This window comes from Marmota monax, unplaced genomic scaffold (assembly GCF_021218885.2).
Source record: "Marmota monax isolate L192 unplaced genomic scaffold, Marmota_monax_Labrador192_F-V1.1 WCK01_AAM20220418_F8-fsc00019, whole genome shotgun sequence".
Taxonomy (NCBI): Eukaryota; Metazoa; Chordata; class Mammalia; order Rodentia; family Sciuridae; genus Marmota; species Marmota monax.
In genome coordinates this window covers 9406399-9425205 of record NW_026695242.1, presented here as the reverse complement: position 1 = coordinate 9425205, position 18807 = coordinate 9406399, and the positions used below count along the sequence as shown (strand labels likewise).

The 18807-nt window shown below is 41.1% G+C and overlaps 1 protein-coding gene across 1 annotated transcript; it reads left to right on the top strand.

Moving 5' to 3' along the window:
* The first annotated feature begins 3533 nt into the window (after positions 1-3533).
* Srgn (serglycin) lies at positions 3534-17309 on the top strand. The gene is made up of 3 exons (XM_046419926.2): positions 3534-3688; positions 12378-12525; positions 16284-17309. Exons 1-3 carry the CDS (start codon positions 3610-3612, stop codon positions 16543-16545), a joined length of 489 nt encoding a protein of 162 aa, XP_046275882.1. The 5' UTR covers positions 3534-3609; the 3' UTR covers positions 16546-17309.
* The last annotated feature ends 1498 nt before the right edge of the window (positions 17310-18807 follow it).

The following is an 18807-nucleotide window of genomic DNA, read 5'->3' as shown; positions in this document are numbered from 1 at the left end:
GTAAGCCACCATGCCTGGCTACATTTCCCTTGTAAGACCACCCTGAAATGAACAGGGAGTAAAAATTAATGTTTGTATTGCTTTTAGGAGTTACTTTCTTAGATAACAAGGAATTAAATTGTCATGTTCAAGATGTCTTAGTTTGTATTCTGATGTTGTCATTGAATTCCTAAGATTGGGTATAGGAAAATAAATTTATTTCTTATAGTTCTGGAGGCTGGAAAATTGAGAAATGGAACTGGCATCTGCTTGGCATCTGGTGAGGGCCTTGTGCTGCATCATAACATGGCGGAGGGCAGCACATGGTGAGACAGGGCAAGCATGCTGGCTTGGGTCTCTTCCTCTTCTTATAAAACCACCCATGCCATCATGGGTGCCTCACACTCATGTTATTTAATCCTAATTAATCCCAAAGGGCCCATCTGTAAATACCATGACTTCAGAGATTGAAATTTCCAATACATGACTTTTGGGAGACATATTCAAACCACAGCTCAGGGTGCTTGTTAAGGAATAAGGCTACTCACTTTATATGGAACTTAACTACCTGTGAAATAAAGTAGGTTCCTTTAAGATTGCCTGGTAAATGCTGGGTGTAGTGGTGCACACCTGTAATACCAGCTACTTAGGATGCTGAGGCAGGAGGATCTCAAGTTTGAGGCCAATGTAGGCAACTCAGAGAGGGTATGTCTCAAAATAAAATGATAACAAAAACAAGGACTGGAGATGTAGCTCAGTGGCAGAGCAATTGCCTAGCAGGTCAGATGCCCTGGGTTCAATGCCCAGAAGCCCTCAGCCCCAGCAAAAAGAAAAAAAAATATTGCCTGAGCCAGGCTCAGGGATGCATGTGTATAATTCAGGAGGCTGAAACAGGAAGATCACAAGTTTGAGGCCAGTCTCAGCAACTGTGTGAAACCCTGCCTCAAAATAAAAATAAAAAGGGGCTGAGGATGGGCTAGGGTTATGGCTCAGTGGTGGAGAGCTTGCCTAGCACATGTGAAACCCTGGGTTCCATCCTTAGCACTACATAAATACAAATAAATAAAAATAAAGGTATTGTGTCCAACTACAACTAAAAAAAAAAAAGGGCTGACGATATTGCTCAGTGGTAGAATGCCCTTGGGTTAAATACCTAGCACCAAAAAAACCCCCAAAAAACCAAAAACAGTTGCCTGGTAAATAAAGGATTAAGTTTGGAGTACCTTTTGTCTTTTAAAATTGTGAAAAACATGTTTACTGCAGAAGTTGAGGTTTAGGAAAAGACACAGGTTCTCTTTAGTTAATGGAGGAAGCTTCAGGCAAGAAGATGTCCAGGGCCCAGAGAAGCAGTGTCAGTATGGACCCCCACACGCTCTCATGGACGCCCTCTGATTGGCTGCCCACACTGTTGTCAGACCAGGCTGAGGCAGGAAGACAGCAAGTTCAAGGCCAACCTGGCCAACTTAGCCAGACCTTGTCTCAAACTTTTTTTTTTTTTTGAAAGGATTAGCTGGGCTAGGGATGTAGCTCAGTTGGTAGAGTGCATGCCTACCCTGCACAAAACCCTGGTTCAATCCCTAGAACCAAAAAAAAAAAAAAGAAAAGGAAAGGAAAAAAAAGGGTTAGCTGGGCATGGTGGCTCACACCTGTAATCCCAGCAGTTTAGGAGGCAGAGGCAGGAGGGTTGTTAGTTCAAAGCCAGCCTCAGCAAAAAGTGAGGTGCTAAGCAACTCAGTAAGACCCTGTCTCTAAATAAAATACAAAATAGGGCTGGGGATGTGGTTCAGGGGTTGAGTGCCCCTGAGTTCAATCCCTGTACCCCCAGCCCCAAAAAGGGGCTGGGTATTTATCTCAATCTCCAGTACTGGGAGCTGGGGGAGGGGAAGAACTCAAATGATAGAGATGCAAAAAGAAAGAGTAAGTGACCAGCATCACTCAGCTGGTAGGTAGGGTCATGAGCATTTGTCCTGGTCCTGTCTATCGCCTGAAAAGAAAATGACTAGGGAAATGAACTGGAGGAAGGCTCTTTGGAACAAGGAACCGTGGGCTGTCATGAACCAAGAGGAGAAACTGCTTATGAACACTGCAGGTGTCTTTTTTAAAATCACCATGGCCCCCAAAGGGAAAAAAAATGAATATCCAAAGAGAAAAGCCCCCCAAATTACCATTTTCAGGCACAAATTCTAATGTTGCTCAGAGGCTCTGCAGAAAACTTGTTGAAGCTATTGACAGAACTATTGTTTTGGTGCCAAGGTTTTAAATTGGGAATTACAATGAAAAGGAACTAGAGAGGATGACTAAAACTTTAAGCTGAAGCCAGAATTCCCTGGTGAAGAACTTGCTGGTGTGTGAGTTTGAGGGCTGATGACTACATTCTGAGGAACCCTGGGCTGAAGGACCCACTTCTGGCTGATTCTGACGAAAGTCAGATGTGCAGGCTTTTGTTCTTGAACCCCAGCTACGCATCGGTTAGATTCAAGGCCCAGTCCTTAGCAGGAAATGGTAAGGAATCAGCAGGAAACTCAAAACAAGGGAAGGGAAACTCCTCCCTCTGTCAAAGGACAGGCAGGGAATGGAAAGTGGGACCCGTGCTTTAGGAATGTTAGGGACAGGACACATGTTCCCAGGGTGACAATATGTCAGAAAACACTGTGGCTGTAATAAGGAGTCTCAGTCCTCCAGAAATCTGCACAGCATCCCCAGGACCAGGGAAAAATTCTACCCCTATATGCCCAGGGCAGAGGTGGGGAAAGTGGCTTACATGTTTTTCAGGCAATACCCAAGGGGGGGACAACCACCCCTTGTTCCTGATTTCTGGCTTATTCAAGGCCAGGAGACCCAAAAGCAAGTTGAACATTTTTTACTTGGAGAAAAGATAAGGGTATGCATGGAACCAAATCATAATTGTTGGTATAAAGGAGCCGAGGAATGCAAGATAATTTTTTTTGTTGTTTATTTAGCCAAGTTTTTTTTTTTTTGGTGTGTGTGTGTGTAATAAAAAATCCTCACCATACTTTTGGGGCAGAGGGAAGCCAATGCAAAAACTGAGTGAAGAACAGACTTTATCTGAATGAGGAACAACTCATTGTGGTGGATGAGGACCCAACGTGGAAGTTACACTTCTCGAGCTTGGCTCACGAGTTAGGCTGCTCCTTGATGAAACAGAAAATCGAGAACATTTTGTGTGGAAGGCACTTAGTGATGAGAAGGCGACACCTGGCTCTCTCCTCTCATCATTGGTGGCTCACTCCTACAGTCATCAACCTGTGTTTAGATTGTCACCTGAAGAAAGGAAAAACAAACCGTCCTGGATGTTGATTCTGCTGTTTTGATGGAAAAAGAAAAAAAAATTTTTTTTTTTTTTTTAAGGCAAATGGCAAACAACAAAACTTTAGAGAAAGCAGGCGTGGGGAGAGCCCAGTGCAGTTTCATAATGGGTATGAATAGTTATTTTTGCTGCTTTCCTTTTCTTTCTTTCTGGGTTTTGATGTGGATCTCTTTCTATTTGTTCAGGAAACTGTGACGTGTGTTCTGGGCAGGGTTTGAGGTTTTGGAACCTTTTCTAAAAGGGACAGAGAGCACCCTGCTGCATTTCCTAATCGTGGGCTGGCGTGTTGGAGTGAGCTGGTCATGATGCAGAAGGTCCTCAAGTGCAGTAGCCTGGCCCTGGCTCTCGCCCTCATCCTGGTTTTGGAATCTCCAGTCCAAGGTAAGACCCAGGAAACTTGTTCCCCTGTAACCTTTTCCATAAGCCCCAGGGACCATGCAAATGATAATGACTATTTTAATACAAGGTACTGACGGTATTATATTGTGGGAAAGGAGGCAAAGACGAAAGATTAAACATGACCAAACTCCTTTGTGTGAGTTCAGTTGAGTCTGGTACCAAGAAAAATTAAACTCTGAGGCAGGTGCAGCCATATAAACTCTTACAATGATTGAAATGTGCTGTTTGTTTTTGGATGAAAATGTGTGGTTTATTAATTTTTAAAGGTCAGGAAAGGAATAAGGAAAAGGACTCACATGCCTGATCCATGGAGATGGCACCTTGGAATGTTCTGGAATTTCTACCTATTCCTGGATGTCTACACAAACCCCAAGTTGGAATGCATTGTGGTGGTGTCATCATTTTAACATTGGGAAATACTATTTTTTAATTAGGGTAAATTTGACAGTGTGTATTTTTTTTCTTTTTCTAATTTGTCACTGTAAATTTGATTATAGGTAGACATAGTTAATGTAAACCTTAGGTTTTAAAGAAAGCCCAAAGAATATTAGGATTTGAGCTATTGCTCAGAGAAACATCACATTTGGAAATATCTTCTTAGTTTGATCTATCATTTAGGGCTCTTTAGTTGGACTGAAACAATTTAAATCTTTTAATGACTAAGAAAACGAAAATGCTCAGTTTATAAGAAAAAGGCAATTTCTTTTGCTTTTGGTAAATAAAAAAAAATCATAATAAGGCAGAAGGTCCCAGCCTAACAAGTAGATGACAGAATTTATAGTAGGAAAACATTAAGTTCCCCCAAATGGTAAAGGAAATGTTGAGTCACAGTGACACGCTTGTCCTGGATTTGTTTCTTCGAAGTGACTTCTAACTGTCATGTTCTTACTTCCTGTGGAAATGAAATCTTACAAATGATCTCAAAGAAATTCCTCAGATATTGGAAATTCATAAAGTCATCATCTTCTAGTTATTGCATTAGAGGAAAAACAGCAAGTAATACTACTGCAACAGTTCCCTTCATCTTCTTAGTTTTAAAGTGTAAAAGTAGAGAACGAGCTTTTCTTGGATCCTTTTGGGAAAAGCTACAGCCTGATGTAATGATTCCCTAACACCCGTGTGCTTTGACAAGATTAAGTGAGGTTCATATTTGTGGCACAGACTTGAGTGATGCATTGGTGCTGAGTAGATCCCTACCTAAGTTTTTCTATCTTCAAAATTTCCCCAAAGTGTCACATTTTTCACTGACTCAATGGGTAAGACCAGAACAAAAACGAAAACTTTCCTTTTATGTGTATGCAGAAGAAAGAAACCATCTTGAAATTGTTGAAAATACTAACATTTATGTAGATTTCGATCTTCGTTAGAAAAGGAAACCAAAAAGAAGACAATGAATGAACTGAAAAATGAGGGTATTTCTGAGGGGAACTTGGGCTTCGGCTCAAGGACACGTGCTCACATTGAACTTGAGGGGAAAAGAGATGCCTTGTGTGTGTTAGTGATGCAATAAGAGGCCAAGGGCAGAGCCAGGACTCCATTTCACCACACCCCACCTGATGCCAGAGAGAGGGGATAACATCCTCCCCCAGCTTAAAAAAACAAACAAACAAAACTTACCATGCCCTGCGCATGCCTGTAATCCCAGCGGCTTGGGAAGCTGAGGCAGGAGGATCACAAGTTCAAGGCCTGTCTCAGCAATTTAGTGAGGCCCTAAGCAATTTAGTGAGAGCCTGTCTCAAAATTTAAAAATATAAAAAGGGCTGGGGATGTGGTTCAGTGGTTAAGTGTCCCAGGGTTTAATCCCTGGTACAAAAAAAAAGAAAAGAAAAAAAAAGTTTACTGAATTTACTGGTTTTAGATTAGCAAGGCTTTTGGTGTGCTTTTGCTGAGCACCTTCAACCCCTCTTAGGTTCCTGCATTCATCTGCTTGGCCCGCCATAACAAAGTAACACAGACCACATGACTTACACAACAGAAATTCATTTCCTCACAGTTCTGGAGTCTAGCATCCAAGATCAAGGTTTTGCTAGGTTGGTTTCCTTCTGACGCCTTTCTCTTTGGCTTATAGATGCTGCCTTCCCCTTTGGTCTTCACGTGGCCTCTCTTGCACACATCTGTGTTCTAACTGTCTATTCTGATAAGGACACCAGTCATATTGGATTGGGGCTACCCTAATGATTTCATCTGAACCACATCTGCAATGATCCTCTTTCCAAATTATGTCACATTATGAGGTTAGGACTTGAACATATGAATTCTGCAAGGGATATACTTCAGCTATCACATAATTGTTTTTAAAAACCCAATACACACACGAATGTAAAACTGTCCACTGAGTGGAAAGAAATGGAAGTGCCGTGACGTGTGCAGAGGATGGAGAGCACAGATGGCTAATCTAGTTCATGTAGGCTCCACGGGGTTATTAATGAGGTCTGAATCCTAGCGCTGTGTTACAGCCTTTCTTTTCAAAGATGCCCGTAAATAAAGAAAATGGAACATTCATGAGCAGGTGTGACCAAGGGACCAGGGCTAGCCCGTGTGTTCCCACCACACTGTCTCCTAGAGCACAGTACTGATCCCACCCACATGTGCAGCTGTTTGTAAAGGGCATTCACACCCATTCTCTGGTAAGGATCATCACATTCCTTGGGAGGAGGAATTAGCACCAATTGGTAGAGAAAAAAAAACTGGACCTGAAATTCATCATCTCATTTGCTCTTTACATCAGCCTCTTGCAAAATATGTGTGGGTTTTGCCCAAGGCCCATTGCAACTGACTAATGGCAGAAGTAGTCATTCCAACGTCAAGTCTAGCATTAACTTGTTGTTGATTAGAAGTTTTTTAAATTTAAAACAACAACAAAAAAATATCACTGGGCATCATGGTGCCTGCCTGTCATCCTGGTAGGTTGGGAGGCTGAGACAGGAGAATTGAAAGTTCAAAGCCAGCCTCAGCAATTTAGTGAGGTCTTAAGCAACTTAGGGAGACCCTGTCTCTAAATAAAAAGGGGCTGGGGGGAGGGGCTGGGGTCGTGGCTCAGCGGTAGAGCGCTCACCTAGCACATGCAATGCGCTGGGTTCGATCCTCAGCACCACATAAAAATAAATAAATAAAATAAAGGTATTGTATCCAACTACAACTAATCTATATACGTGTGTGTGTGTGTGTGTGTGTATTTATAAAGGGGGGGGGGTGCTGGGGATGTGGCTCAGTGGCTGAGTGCCCCTGGGTTCAATCCCTAGTATTAAAACAAAAACAAAAAACAATCGAAAACACCAAAACCCTTTCTTTGACTATCGCCCTTGCTATGTTTACTACTGACTTGAGGGAGAAATTGAAACTAAACTTGGAGTTTTTTATAACTTGTCAAACCATGCAAGAGTCGGAAGTTTATCCATCTTGTGGAATTGTAGACCAGTAGGAAGTAACGTCAACTTAGATAATGACAGTTGCTTAAATGCACCCATTTTGAGTGAAGCAAATATCCCCTCCCCCTTTATGACAGTTTCTGCTTAAGCTTCTGTAACACACTTGCAATACGTTTCCATTAAGAATAGGAAGTTAGTAAATAGTGATTATGTTAGGGGAAAAAGTGTTACTATCATATAAAAAAATACAGAGGCACTACTGGAGAAAGTTGCTTGATAACATTTACTCATGGAGTGTATGTTGATCAAGCAGAGCTAGTGAGGGTATGTGTGTGGGTGTGGGGGAAGTGGAGGACAGTGAGGGAAGGGATTTTTTCTTTTTTTTTGCCGGGGGTACAGGGGATTGAACCCTTTTTATTTTTTGAGACAGGTCTCACTAAGTTGCTGAGGCTGGCCTTAAACTTGTAATCCTCCTCCCTCAGCCTCCTGAGTTGCTAGGACTATAGGTGTGCATCACCTTGTCCAGCTGGAAGGAATTCTTAATAAAAATCATACTTTTCCCTGGAATCCATACACAATGAACCAGCAGATCCTCTGTGAAGCAGATCCTTCTATGAAGATGTTTCTGACTAGAAGAGCATTTTCTTTTATTTTTAAGATTATGATAATTGTGAGAAATTTATCTCAAGTAAAAGAAAGTCAAGGTACTCTCACAACTTCAGGAGTTAGAACCTTGACTTTTTACATCCTGCCAGCACCTGTGGATAACTATGTCAGGAATTTTGTGTCTATAACTGCTCTTTCTTTATTTTTTTAATTGTAGTCGGACACAATGCCTTTGTTTTATTTATTTACTTTTATGTGGTGCTGAGGATCGAACCCAGGGCCTTGCACGTGCTAAGTGAGCACTCTACTGCTGAGCCACAACCCCAGCCCTTGTTCTTTATTTTAAAATATCTTCAACAAATTCAATAGACTTTTGGAGTGGGAGACTTCTATCTCTGATTTTTTTTAATGTTTATTTTTTAGTTTTAGGTGGGCACAATATCTTTATTTATTTATTAATTTTTTATGTGGTGCTGAGAATCGAACCCAGTGCCTCATGCTTGCTAGGCAAGCGTGCTACCAGTGAGCAACATCCCCAGTCCTATCTCTGATTTTTAACAGCTTTACTAAGAAGGAGTTCATATACCATACAATTCACATTTTAGGGTATATAGTTTGAGCCAGGGGTGTGTCTTAGCAGCAGAGCACTTGCCTAGCATGTAGAAGCCCTACGTTCAATCCCCAGCACTGCAAAAAAAAAAAAAAAAGTAAGGTCTATAATTCAGTTATTTTTAGTGTATTCACAGAACTGTGCAACCATCCCCATAGTTGATTTTTAGAACATCTTCTAATCTGGGCACAGTCATGCATGCCTGTAATCCCAGCGGCTCTGGAGGCTGAGGCAGGAGGATCCAGAGTTCAAAGCCATCCTCAGCAACAGGGAGGAAGAGTTAAGCAACTCAAAGTTCTGAACTTGGGGGCTAATTTTGTATTTTAGAAATAAATGTTGGGGGGGGGTTGGGGTTGTGGCTCAGCAGTAGAGCGCTGACTCGAACGTGCAAGACCCTGGGTTCGATATTCAGCACCACATAAAAATAAATAAGTGAAATAAAGGTATTGTTTCCAACTACAACTAAAAAATAAATTTGTCAAAGTTAGAGCTGCTCTACTAGTGAAAAGATGCAGTCTTTCACGGGGGTACCCCCTCAAAGCATTCATTTAGGGGTACGGGGGGAGTGCTTGCCTAGCATGCATAAGGCCTGGAGTCTGATCCCCAGCACCAAAAAAATAAACTAAATAAATTTAATTTTTCTGTTTAACTTCCTATCCAAGAAAATATTTTCTCACCTTGCTATTCAATGTATTTCAAACTCTTGAAATATGACAAGTCCAAATTGACACATGCTGTGAATATGAAGTATATTTTATTTTGAAGACTTAGTTTGAAAAATAAGAATGTAAAATTCCCTGGTAATAACTGTTATCCTGGGGCTGGGGTGGAGCTTAGTGACCGAGCACTTGCCTAGCATATTCAAGTCCTTGGATTCGCCCCCAGTATTGAAAAAACAAAACAAAACAAAAAAACAACTTTTATATTGATTATGTGTTAAGTGATAATATCCTAAAACATGAGTTAAATAGACTATATTAAAATTAATTTTACCTGTTTTTGAAACATCTCTGATTGCATTAGCTGGCTTCATGTTTCAATTGGATAGTGAGGTCTGGACCCCATAGGTGTGAAGACATCGCCCTCTGCTGGGGGAGATGTTTGATTTTTGTCTCACCAACTAGGAGTTTCCTAAGCCCTAATTAGATGCCACATTATTACTGCCTCAGGAAAGAATCAGAAAAGGAGATAAAATATATTCAATATCTATTATGTGCAAAAGCTTGTGTTAGATGCTTCACATAATTTTATTTCACCTAAACAGAAACTCGTATTTTTATTTATTTATTTATTTTTATTTTTGGTGTTGAGGATTGAACTCAGGGACTCTTTACCATGGGAGCGATATCTGCAGTCCTTTTTGAGACATGATCTTGCTAAATTGCTGAGGCTGGCCTTGAACCAGAGATCCTCTGCCTCAGCCTCCCAAGTTGCTGGGATTACAGGTGTGCACCGCCATGCTCAGCTAACTGGGAACTCTTTGCTGTGGTATTTCTCATATTTTTGTGTAATTTTCCCCAATATCTGTTTGAAAGATGATAATTTGAGAATTTGAAAGGTACTAAGTTGTCGAATGGTAACTCAGATTTAAATTCTGGACTCTCTACAATCCTCAAGTTGTAGGTTGTTGTAATTTTCATCATAGAAACTAGCATTTGAAAAGCTCTGCCATGGTGCTAGTTGCCATTCTAAGAACCTAACATTCACATCTCACTGTTACATCCATGATGGTTCCCATTTTACAGATGAGGAAGTTGAGGTGTGGAGAGGTTAAGTTGGCCACGGTCATATGGCCAGTAATGGGCAGACCTCGTGATGTCATCTTGCCTGCCTTATCCCCAGAGCGTTTTGGACAATTAGTTCCCACACCAGACTCTGTAAGCTCTACTCAGGAACCATGGGGAAGATTGTGATCGAACAGAGAAGAGAAAGGAAGCAAACTGGCTAACTAAATGTGGAATATTTACTCTCTTTCCAAGTCAGTCTTTTAAATGTTTATGTTTTAGAGGAATGTTATCTATTATAGCAAGTTAGAAAAGAAAAAAAATCATCAAAGAGTCTACCACCAGTTATTTTTGTGTAATTTCTTCCATTTTCCACAGTATCTTTTTTTTTTTTTAACAAGTTCTCTCTCTTTTTTTTTTTTAAGGGAGAGTGAGAGGGAGAGAGAGAATTTTTAATATTTATTTTTTAGTTTTCGGCGGACACAACATCTTTGTTTGTATGTGGTGCTGAGGATCGAACCCGGGCTGCACGCATGCCAGGCGAGCGCGCTACCGCTTGAGCCATATCCCCAGCCCCTTTCCACATTATCTTTTCACTCATTTTTTTTTATTTATTTGCTTACTTATTTAATTATTTTGGTACTGCGAATTGAACCCAGGGGTGCTCAACCACCGAGCCACATCCACAGTCCCTTTTTATTTTTATTTTGAGACAATGTCTTCCTAAGGTGCTGAGGATCTTGCTAAGTTCCTGGCTTTGAACTTGCAATCCTCCTGCCTCAGCCTCCGGGATTATAGGCACCTCAGCTCCTGGCAACAACTACTGTTTAGCTGTTTGGTTAGTGAGCACCTTGTCATTTTTCCAAGCATTTATATTGTTTTGTGCTGGGCTTTTCTGCTTTGCAAGAATTGCAGCCATGCTTCTTCTTGCTAGGTGATTACTAGTGCTCGAAGCACTTGTTTGAATAAAATGTGCGCTGGGGCGGGGAGGAGATGAACTGTTTGCAGGATGGCGTGGTATTTCTCACCATCAAGCTTCTGTCCTTGCTAAACTGAGTCATGAAGAAGGTGTTTCATGAATTAATAAAGGGTCCTATATATCATATCACCTTAGAATACCAGATTTGGAGACTTTTCTATAGAATTTAAATTCAAAGAAGCAGTGAGATACTTGACTATTGCAACCTCTCTGTTCCTCTGTGAATAGGCTAGTCTTCTTGTGAAATCTCTGAAGAGAAAGAGTTTTGATTTACTTTTCATTCCCAAGAATCCTGTATGGTCCTAAAACATAAGCCCCAGCACTCTCTAATGGCTTAGATACTTCTCAGTGCACTTCTTAACCTTTCTGAACCAGATTTGTCTCATCTCTCTAAAGAGGCTGACTTTGGGATCAGGTATAGGTTGGAATCCTGGATCTTCTACTAAGCTCCTTGGTGGCCTCAATTTTCCAATGTGAAAAGCGGAGATAATAGCACAAAAATAATAATAGTCCCAGGCATGATAGCACACACCTGGATTCCTAGCAACTTGGGAGGCTAAGGCAGGAGGATCACCAAGATCAAGGCCAGCCTGGGGTACTTGGTGAGGCCCTAAGCAACTTAGTGAGACCCTGTCTCAAAATAAAAAATTAAAAGGATGGGGATGTGGCTCAGTGGTTGAGCACCTCTGGATTCAATCTCCAGTAAACCCTACACATAAATAATAATAATAATTAATGTTATCCATTGTTTACTATGTACCTGGCACTATGTTAAAGTTTTCTCATGATTTTTTTGATTTAATTTTTATTTTGGGGTATACCAGGGATTGAACCCAGGGGTACTCAACCACTGAGCCACATCCCTAGCCCTATTTTATATTTTATTTAGAGACAGGGTCTCACTGAGTTGCTTAGTGCCTTGCTTTTGCTGTAGTTGGCTTTGAACTCGTGATTCTCCTGCCTCAGTTTCCTGAGCTGCTGGGATTACAGGCGTGCACCACTGCACCCGGCTTCAATTTAATTTTGTGACAAGCTTATGATACTATTAAGACCTGCATTTTACAGCAGGGGTTCCAGGAAGTTTAGGTTTCATAACTAGCCAGTAGCAGAGTCAGGATTTGCTTGCAGGCAGCTGACATCAATATTAAACTCTCTGCTACTTTATGGGAATGCTGTGGGGACAAAAAACATTTACAAAAGGCTAGTGCAGAGTGGGAGCTGCTATTTTGTTAATGGACATTAAACCTGTCTGTGCTGCACCTTCTACCAAATTTAGAATCCATTTAATTTAAAAACTTCTGGTTTCAATCCATTTAATTAACAACAGAGCAGTTCAAAGCTGTGGAAGAGATACTTATTTCTCACGGGTTCCTTGTTCGGGCAGGTTATCCTATGCGGAGAGCCAGGTACCAGTGGGTACGCTGCAGTCCCGACAGTAATTCTGCAAACTGCATTGATGAAAAGGGACCCCTGTTCAACCTCCCTCCAGGCGAGTCTAACAGGATCCTCCCTGCAAGGACTGACCCTTTTCCGTAAGTGAACTTTGATTTTACAGAGGTCATAGTTTCACAATGTCTAGTGAAATCTTGAAGTGGAAGTTGGAGGACCTCCACACCAAGCTTTAAGCTTCTGCTTTGGAAGTTTGGATTTTACTGTGCAGTACTTGGTAGAACTGTACCATATACGCTGGTATACAAGATGAGCAAGTATACATATTTTGTCTGTTTTTGCAAGGTTTGTTGTGGGTGACAGACAAGCATTGAGTGCTTTTCACCAACAGATATTAAAAATGACTAAAGATTGTTTTATTTATGTACATAGAGTATATTATATTAAAATTCAATTGGAGTCCATCAGGTATTCTAATAAATAAACAGTGTGCTACGTCAGTAAAATAGAATATTATTTAACTTATTTAGCCATGAAAGAATGAAATACTGATATATGGCTGGGTGCAGGGATGCATGCCTGTAATCCTAGTGGCTCAGGAGGCTGAGGCAGGAGGGTCACAAGTTAAAAGCCAGCCTCAACAGCTTAGTGAGGCCCTAAGCAACTCAGCAAGACCCTGTCTCTAAATAAAATATTAAAAAAGAAAAAAAAAAGGCTGGGGATGTGGCTTAGTCATTGAGCACCCCTGGGTTCAATCCCCAGTACCATAAATAAATAAATAAATAAACCTGGAAGTACCAATATCTGCTACAACATAGGTGAGCCTTGAAAACATTAAACAGAAGAAAGAAGCCAGTTACAAAAAGCCACATATTATATGATACCATTTACATGAAATGTCCAGAATAGGTAAACCCCTAGAGACAGGAAGTAGATTGCTGGTTGCCAGGGACTGAGGAGAGGGATGACTAAGGAGTGATTGCTACTGGGTATGGTTTTGTGGGGGAGGATGATTAGAAATGTCCTGGAATTGGGGGTGATTAATAAAATGGGAAAGAAAAAAATAAATGGAATGTCATGTAGAACAACCCAAACCCCTTCTTGATCAACAAAGCCTGCTTAAACTTGCAAACAGTGCCAATAGGAATTCGTAAGTAACCAAACGTTGAATTACATAAGTCATTTACTTTAGTGAATATCAAAATTATATAGTTTATAGCAAAGATGGGTGAAAAAAAATGATTATCATCAAAGTTTAAATCTTCAGGCTCAAACCTAGATCAGAATGAAACTTTGTAGTCCTGCCCTGTGTTCTTACTTTAAGTTTATAGCATGAAGTCTGAACTTAATATTGTAGCATTCTCCATTTCTTTAAGCCATAGGTTTCACTAATAATTCTTTTAAATCTAAAATATTAGAAGAATAACTTAAATTCTCCAAAACAACTCTTCTTCTTCTTCTTTTTTTTTTCCCTTTAACTGGGAAAGGAACCAGGGCCTTATATGTGCCAGGCAACCATTCTACCATTGAGCTACTTCTAGCCTCCTGCTTTTTAAAAATTTTGAGACAGGGTCTCCCTAAGTTGCTGAGACTGCCCTTCCATTTGCAATCCTCCTGCCTCAGCCTCCCCAGTAGCTGGGACTACGGGCGTGAGCCACAACACCTAGCTCCAAAACCTCTCTTCACATCATTTCTTCTCTCTTATAACCTCTGTGATCTTCCCTTCCTGAAGCCAGTAACTTTGCTTCTCATTCCAACACTCTGATTTTCCTCCTGTCATTATAGATGAATGGTCTCTGCTTCTGTGCCTAACGCAGGCCCCTTGCCTTCTGATCCATCCCTTGTCCTTCCTGGTCCTGCTCTGTATGTGGGTGGGGGAGGGCTGATCCCTGTGGTCTGCTTTCCTGAAGCATTCAGGTTTGTGGCTGACTGTGGGCCAATGGGGGCACAAAAGAGAGATGGGGGAGGCCAGCAGGAAGAGAACTCAAGAGGCACCTCTGGCATGGGTTTGTCATATAGTGGCTGCATTTCCCACTGGATGCCCCTGGTCTCTCAGATAATATCAGTCTTCTGCGATCCCTCTAGCTCACTAGGAAAGTACTTTCTTGCTGTTGCTAATCTCTGAATTACCACATCATCCTCTATTTGGCTTCACTTCTCCTTGAACACATGCATAAGCAGTGCCCTTTGTATTAAATATTTAGAGAAGTTTCCCGATCGGGCCTTGGTTGTTGCAACTTCTAAGGTCAACCCTCTCTGTGTCTGGTATCCTATCCCCATTCACACCACCTTCTCTACAACTTCAATTCTGCAATTACCTCTCTGAACCCAGTATCTTCTTCCCAGCAGGCTTCAGGCATACTTTAGTGTCTCCTATTTAGGTATCTTCTCTCTCTCTCTCTCTCTCTCATTCTGGTACCAAAGGCTGAACCTAGTGGGACTTAACACCTGAGCCACATTCCCAGCCCTTTTATATATTTTTCATTTAGAGACAGGGTTTCACTAAGTTAATGAGGCTGGCTTTGAACTTGTGATACTCCCGCTTCAGTCTCCTGAGCTGCTAGGATTACAGACGTGCACTGCCGCACCCAGCATCTTCTTTTCAAATTCTTGCTTCTCTTTGCTTCCATACCCCACCTTATCATGGTTTCCTCCTGCCTTCCCTGGCTGTTTTCTCTTGTGCTGAATTTTTTATATATTGGTGTGGCCCCGGCTGTTGTGGGTCCTCCTCTCAATCTACATGTTTTCGCTAGGTGACCTCCTCCTGTTACCTGGCTTCTAACACCATTTATATGTCAATAACTACCAAATCTGATCCCCCAGGCTGAAGTAGCCACATGGCATCCTCTGTGACATTACTCTATTTCATTTCTCTGCACCACTTAATGTTTTCTTGATTTTTTATTCACTTTTTGTTGTCTTTCCACTAAGTTAAAAGTTTCTTGAGTCAGGTGCACACCTGTAATCCCAGTGACTTGGGAGGCTAAGTCAGGAGGATTGCAACTTCAAAGCCAGCCTCAGCAATTTATTGAGGCCCCAAGCAACTTAGTGAGACCCTTTCTCTAGATAAAATATAAAAAAGGACTAGGGATGTGGCTCAATGGTTAAGTGCCCCTGGATTCAATCCCTGGTACAAAAAAAAAAAAAAAAAAAAAAAGAAAAGAAAGAAAGTAAGTTTCTTGATCAGGGACCTCAAGGACCTCATCTATCTATTCCTGTTCTTTCCCAGACACTCAGAACAGGGATCTCTTCTATGGTTCTTATTCAACAGATATATTTATTGAATCCATGCATGACTGAAAACTCCAATTGATTGTGACCTGGGTTTATTATTTTCATGGTGAAAATGATCCGCAGGATGTGATGCTCAACTTTAGTCTCTGATGCCATGCTCTGATCTCCTAAGGAGAGATGGCACCATTGCTTTGATCTTTGGTTGCTCACTTGACTTCTAAGGAGCACACTCAGATGCATAAGCCCCACCCTTCAGCACCTTCAGCTCATGAATGCAGATTGGAAGCAGATTAATTTGGGGATATATTGGGGGGTGATAAATTGAATGTGAAGGATGGGCATGGTGGCACATGCCTGTTATCCCAGAAGCTCAGGAGGCTGAGGCAGGAGAATCAGAAGTTCAAGGCCATCCTCAATAACTTAGCAAGACCCTGAGCCACTTAGTGAGACCCTGTGTCTAATAAAATATAAAAAAGGGCTGGGAATATAACTCAGTGATTAAACACCCTGCTTGACTTGGTTTTTTGTTTTATAGCATTCAATAATTTAGAGACTTAAAGAGCTAAACTCTTAATTTGGCTGCATTTATTTCTTTATCATAAAAATATTATGATTATATTCCCTATGAAACAAACTTTACTATGTTTTTTTTTCTTTCATATTTCAGAATGAAAAGATTCCAGAACTTGAATGATGTTTTCCCCCTTTCTGAGGACTATTCTGGATCAGGCTCTGGGTCTGGTTCTGGATCTGGATCAGGATCTGGAAGTGGCTCTGGAAATGGTTTCCAAAATGAAATGGAACAGGAATACCAACCAGTTGCTGAAAATGATGCTTTCTATTACAACTTCAGGTCTTTCGAGAGCAATCAGCCCTCAGACAACCACAACTTGGGTCAAGAAGGATTAGAAGAGGATTTCATTATATAAAAATGAAGGTTTCCCCACCTTGATGCCAGGCGATGTATTCAGTGTATTTTGTGTACCATGGTTAAATGATCAGTCTTGGGACAAAGAGTTTTATGGAAATTTTAAAACATCTGATAAAAAACCTTAAACTTTATCACCTTTATTTCTCATGAATTCTTAAAGGATTATGCTTTAATGTTGTTATCGGTCTTATTTTTCTGAAAAATACCTTCTTTTTTGGCACTGGGTATCAAACCCAGGCCTTCACACATAAGAGGCAACTGCTTTACCACTGAGCTACATCCCAGCCTAATACTTGCAATTTTTTTGGTTATCTTGTTCAACCCAACATCATTATGAAATGAACTAGACTCCCATTACATGAAGTTACTTTAAAGAAGAAAAAATTATACTGTTTTTTAAAAATTCAGTCTGTGAAGCAAATTGATAGGCAATATTTCATACCTCAATCTTCAGGCACCTGACTCTGATTATGAATTATAGATCTATCCCTTTTATTATGGGAAAAAAAGATGAAACAGTACATTTATAGAGTGGGTATTTGACATGGAGTACAATGTTAAGGGTGGTATTGTACTGTTACTGTTGGGTGTGTTGCAAAGCTAGAGGACACTGTTCAGCTGAAGTGTGATTGTTACGATTAAAAACTTAGGACCCCAGTTAAAGCACAGTTGTGCTTCTCAGTATCGCATCCTGCTTTACCTTTTACCACTGGATATCTTCATTTTCAAATGTTATTCTATTAAAGCAGAAGTATAACCAAAGGGTTAAGCTGTCTGGGATCTCTTGTTGTAAACTGGGGGAATAATTATTTTTGATCAGATGTTTCTCTAAAAGTCCTAAATTTAAACTTTCAATCATGGCTTCCCTGTTGATGGGGATGGATGATGGTCAGGTACTCAAATGGAATCTTGACCCAGGTCTGGCTCACAGGGATCATTTTTCCAATCCTTAAATATATCATTAAATGGATATGCTTGGTAGTTAGCACAACTCCCACACTGGTTTCTTTCTTTTTTCCTTTTTTTTTTTTTTTCCTGTCAATAGACTTTATTTATTTATTTATTTTCGGTGCTAGGAATTGAACCCAGGGCCTCACTCATGCTAGGCGAGCGCTCTACCACTGAGCCACAACCCCAGCCCCCACACTGGTTTCTTGACCTGTGTGATAGGAGAAGCTGTCTCTCTCCCTGTATGCCAACAAATCAAAAACAGTCCTAGGGGAATGTTAGAGGTTAGTAGCATCTTTAAAAACCTAAAGAGTAAAGGAATGCTGGTCTCCAATGTGTTTCCATTTAATTCATCAGTCTGGGTCATGAAGAATCCAGGTGCATCCTGGAGGGTGACAGTACACTATCACATGTCCAGGCAGATATGAGCTCTACTGCAGCAGCTGTGCCAGCTAGAGCAGTGGCACAGCTGCAGGAATGTGGTTGGCAGTCACTGATCTGGCAAATGCTTTTCTATCCCATAAATCTCCAAAAAAGAGGATCAGAAAGAGTTGACCTACTCTTAGAATCAGCCCCAGAGTACATTTACAGTCCCTTCCCAAATCGTTGCTAATACTTCCACCCTGTCATAACATGGACTAAAAAGACCCGGACTGGCAGGACATTTCCCAGAATGTCACATCACAGTGGTCCATTGTATCAGTGGATCATGAGTCCCTGACCAGACCTGTGTCATCACCCATGATGTGCCAATACCTCCCTCTCAGCTCACATCCATGGCCATACATGGAGTTCCTTATGACCAACCATCAGAGTAGGATTGAGCTCAAGCTTTGTTCACATGGATTGGCCTAGGATGTAGAAACAAGCCAAAAAGGGATGGCAGCTGTGCTACTGTACCCATTAGGAGTGACTTTGAAAAACGGTCAAGGGAGGAAGTCTCCCGGTGGCAAAGTTTCAGGAATTATTCCAGGTCATCTCCTACATGTGGAAAGAAGAGCAGCTGGAGGTTGGGATATCTATGCAGTTTCATGGACAGTGGTGAATGTTTGTGTCAGTTGGTCAGGAGCCTTGAACAGAAAGAAGTCTGGGTTAAAGACGTGTGTATGGGTCACTGAGCAAAGTCACAACGTGTGAAGACTTTTGTATTGGATGTTAATGCCTATCAGAAAATATCCATTGCAGAAGAGGCAGTAAGCTATTGGATAGATAAGATGACTTGACAGATATCAGTCTCTGTTATGGGTCACAATGAGCTCATGGAAATGGCAGGAATGGAGGCTCCCACTGACCGTCTAGCTATTGATGCTGC